Source organism: Thalia democratica, chromosome 3 (assembly GCF_965202585.1).
Source record: "Thalia democratica chromosome 3, ktThaDemo2.hap1.1, whole genome shotgun sequence".
NCBI lineage: Eukaryota > Metazoa > Chordata > Thaliacea > Salpida > Salpidae > Thalia > Thalia democratica.
The window spans coordinates 50,950,723-50,955,031 of NC_139167.1; the positions used below are offsets into that span (position 1 = coordinate 50,950,723).

At 27.5% G+C, this 4,309-nt stretch overlaps 1 protein-coding gene across 1 annotated transcript; it reads left to right on the forward strand.

Moving 5' to 3' along the window:
• The first annotated feature begins 2,834 nt into the window (after positions 1–2,834).
• On the forward strand, positions 2,835–4,054 carry LOC145832370 (UBX domain-containing protein 3-like). The gene is made up of 2 exons (XM_082939689.1): positions 2,835–3,867; positions 3,978–4,054. Exons 1-2 carry the CDS (start codon positions 2,835–2,837, stop codon positions 4,052–4,054), a joined length of 1,110 nt encoding a protein of 369 aa, XP_082795815.1.
• Positions 4,055–4,309: the final 255 nt, after the last annotated feature.

The window sequence follows — 4,309 nt, forward strand, 5'->3', positions numbered from 1 at the left end:
TTAAATCTTATTTTATACATTTTTTGAGTTTATTCTTGTTAGATTTGATTCTTATGTAAAAGTTTGGACCACATTTAAAGTATTTTCTAAAGTCAAGTGTTTTTTTTTATATATTTGTTAGTGTTTGTAGTTGTTATTTATTATAAAATATGTTCCTTCATGTCATGCCTAGAAATATATAGAGTAGTATTATTTTTAAATAAATATTAGTTAGGTTAATCTTATTATTTATTATTGTGGCTTATAGTGTAGGTTTAGAAAACACTATCTCAAGTAACCCACACAACATTGTATATTAGGTATATTAGGTGTATTAGGGGTTTATATATGACATTTGGGTAATTTTATTGTTTTTTTATTATCTATCTGTTTTTTAAATGCTGCAACCTTATAGTAGGTTGTAAGACATTTAATAACATTTTTGAAACTAAAATGAAGTTTTGAAGTTCTGGTAAATCTTTTTTATTGATTATTAACATAAAATAAAAGTTTAGAAATAAAAGACTATTTAAACAAAATTGTTTAGTTATTCAATTTTCTAATATACCCTAAAGCTTTTTTTGAAAAACATTAACAATAGTTTTGAGACCAAGTTACATTTTGACATGTGGTACTTTTTCTTTCTTGTTTATAAAGAAGGGTAGTTTTTTCTTCCAACAAAAAAGCAGAGGAGAAGTATAAAGAAGATTTTTTTTCAAAAGTAGAAGAAGAACAACTCTAACAGGATACCAAACTGCACTTGATAACTGTTTTAATGTTATGGAAAGTTTTGAGTTAAGCATTTAAGAGAAAGCTCGCAAGGTCACGTGTTTTACTGATGAAATTTTGATAAATTTTAGATAAGGAGAAAATAAAGAGCAGTCACAAGTTTAACTGATGCAAGTTTGCATTTCATTATTACAGCCATATAAAGAATTTCATCTGTTGAAGCAGGAATTCATTCTAGCTACAGCCTACTGCAGTATACATGTTATTCAAAAATTGACATTTATATTGTTTTCTTGTGTTAAATAAAGTAGTTTTTTAGTAATGATACTTTCTATAAGTACTTTTTATGAAAATTAAAGTAGTTAAATCTTATTTTATACTTCTTAAAGTATATTCTTGTTAGATTTTATTCTTATGTAAAAGTTTTGACCACATTTAAAGTATTTTCTAAAGTATGGTGCTTTTTTATATATTTGTTAGTGTTTGAAATTGTTGTTTAATATAAAAAATGTTCATTCATGTCATGCCTAGAAGTAACTAGAGTAGCCCTAAGTATTATTTTTAAATCAGTATTAGTTAGGTTGATATTATTATTTATTTATTTTGGGTTATAGTGTAGGTTTAAAGTACAACCATCTTAAGTAACCCACACAACACTGTAGGTTATAAGTATAATAATTAGTATAATTTTATAAAAAATTAAATTTGACAGTTTCCTATTATTTTATTGTATTTTTATATTAAGCTGGATGCTTGTAATTTAAATCTAATTTTTTTTTTAAGTTGTATCATATTTAGTGATATTGTACTACAAAAAAAAACATATGTTAAATATTACTTGCTCAGTTTTGTACATCTTTTTATATATAGATATATGTAAATTTTGTTATTGATTATTTACTTAATAAAAATTTATTATACAAATACTCTTTATATATCATATTTTACAAATATACTTGAAAAATAATTAGATGGTAAAATACTATAAAAGTTATATATACTTAGATTTTAATTGTCTTATCGAACTAACTATAGTTACTATTTTTATTATATTTAGAACAAAAGGGCTCTTAACTTAAGGTTAAACTAGCTAGTGTATTATACTGAATAAATATTTTAAAACTTCTTACTCAATGATTTGAGTGCTTAATTAATAACTTATTAAAATACTATCATTCTAAAAGTTTTTATTTCGTTTTTTTTTTGTAGTAAAACTATGTGTTGTTTCCAAACTTATAGTCTTTAAACTTTTTTTTATTAGCTAATTATAACTACCTAATAATTAATCTTAATTCAAAAATAGTTTTTCAACAAAAACTATTTAAATTTATCATTATTAGAACTCACTTTATCTAGAAATGTTAGTAAATTTTAGTAGTAATATTCATCGAATATGTTTGGAAAAAGACTTCGAATAGTTAAAAAATTATGTTAATTTTTTATGTAATATAAAAAAAAATTAAGAAAATAAATCTTACAAAAAGTATATTTAAAAAACTAAATGCAAGACAAAAGTCCGTATTGTTTTAGCAAAAAATATAAAACCTTTTAAATGTAGCCTGTTATAACTTCTAAAAATAAAGTTCAAGTAAATATAAACTAAAATAAAAATTAATAAACTAATATATAGTTAAGTTTTGCAGTTGTATGGTTACACTTGTAGTTTACTTAGACAAGGTTAGCATAAGATAACAAATCTTGTTGGTTTAACTAGACTAAAATTTAATGCATTATTGTAGATTTTTATAACTAATGATAAGTACTTCATTTGATAACATATATACGACTAAATTTGACTAACGCGGTGTTTTGTTTATTATTTAGAAACATGAGTCTTTTTTATATATAAATATTTTATTATAAAAGTTTTATCTTTTTAGTTAGAAAATTATCTACTTTTTGAACTAAAAAAAAATATCTAGAGTATTTTCTCTCTAATATTCGTATGTATAGTGCACAATTTATTAATTTAATTAGTAAAAAAAATCTTAAAATGTGAATTACACAGCTTTGATTTTTTTTTACATAAGTTAAAGATATCTGAGTATGAATAATTTTACAAAATTTAAACAAATAACAAAAATCATACATTTGAAAGGTACTAGTTCTAAAAAGTTAATACAGCTATGGGCAACGATACTGAGCCGTGTCATAAAAAGCGAAAATCTGCAACAAATTACGACAGTCCAGCGTCTCAAAAGAAATGTCTCGAGTTTTTTCAAAGCCTCCAAGCCAAAAAACCAAGGGCAAAATTTCCTGACTTTTTCAAAGAGGGCATCAAACTTGCCGTGCACAAATGCTTCGGTGGTGACTTTGAGCATTGGAAGCCGCTGCTCGTTTATTTGAACAACGAGAACAGCTCGTTCAAGTTCACTTTTGCGTTGCATTCCATGTCGAAGGCGGAAGTTTTGGAATTCATCCACAACAACTTTGTTCCCATTTGCTTTGATATCACTGAGAAGGAAACCAGGGATGAGGCGTTTCAGACAATACAAAGTGAAGTACCTTCCGCAGCGGCCGTCTTGAGCAAAGTTAACATAGAATCTTGCCCTTCTGTGGTCGTAGTCCGAAAGAATGGCCCGCACTTCCAGGTCACTTCGTACGCATGCGAAAAGATGTGCGATAACTTTCTCGAGGTGATTTCCCAGGCCCGGGACCTGCAGGAAATTTCAAAGGACTCCATGCGGAATCAGCTGATCAGGGACGATCAGAGGAAAGCGTACGAGGACTCGCTGAAAAAAGATCAGGAAAAAAGTCGAAAAGTTCTCGAGCTCCAAAAGGAAGAAGAATTAAAAGATCTCCAAAAGAAGAAGGAAATGGAAGATCTCCAAAAGAAAAAAGAAAGGGAAGATCTTCAAAAGAAAAAAGAAATGGAAGATTTTCAAAAGAAAAAGGAAATGGAAGCTGAGATCGCGAAGAGTGACGATGTAAAGCGGCTAAAGCAGATGGAAGAGTTCAACAGTAAACTCAAGGAAGAGCCGAGCGCCGAAAACAAAGAAGCGTTCATCGTGAAAATACAAGTGCCGGACGGTAGTGAGCTGGAAAGAAGATTTTCGAAATTCGATACGCTGCAATCGCTGGAAGACTTCGTCGCCTCGAAAGGCTTTCTAATTGGAAAGTTTGCTATTTGGAGGCTGTTTCCTAAAGAAAACATATCTGGTAAGTGTATAACTTAAGTTTAATCGTAAGTTGATGTAAGTAAAACGCACAGATTACTTAAAAGAAGTTTAGATGTGCAGAATCTTATTAAAAGAATTATTTATTTTCAGATAAAAACTTGGAAACAACATTCGAAAATAGTGATTTACATCGTCGAGAAAAACTGAAGCTTTTGATAAAAGAATAAAATTTTCAAGCTTTAAGTTAATATAAATTTTGTTTAAACAAATTGAATTACAATGTCTTAGTTACTTTGTGCACGAACTGTTTTTGTATAAGTTGATTTTGTTTTTGTGAATAATTTATAATAGATTAACCATAAGTTGTAAAAAATTTGTTGCATGTATAGATCAGTTTAAATGATTTCGTAGCAAGCCTTAAAAATGCTTAGTAAATTTAATTTGACTTGAACTCTATTAAAAGCATGAAAATTGATACCAGT

Coding starts and splice junctions, on each gene's coding strand:
- LOC145832370 (XM_082939689.1), top strand. CDS start 2,835: ATGGGCAACGATACTGAGCCGTGTCATAAAAAGCGAAAATCTGCAACA. Junction 3,868..3,977: donor TCCTAAAGAAAACATATCTG/GTAAGTGTATAA, acceptor ATTTATTTTCAG/ATAAAAACTTGGAAACAACA.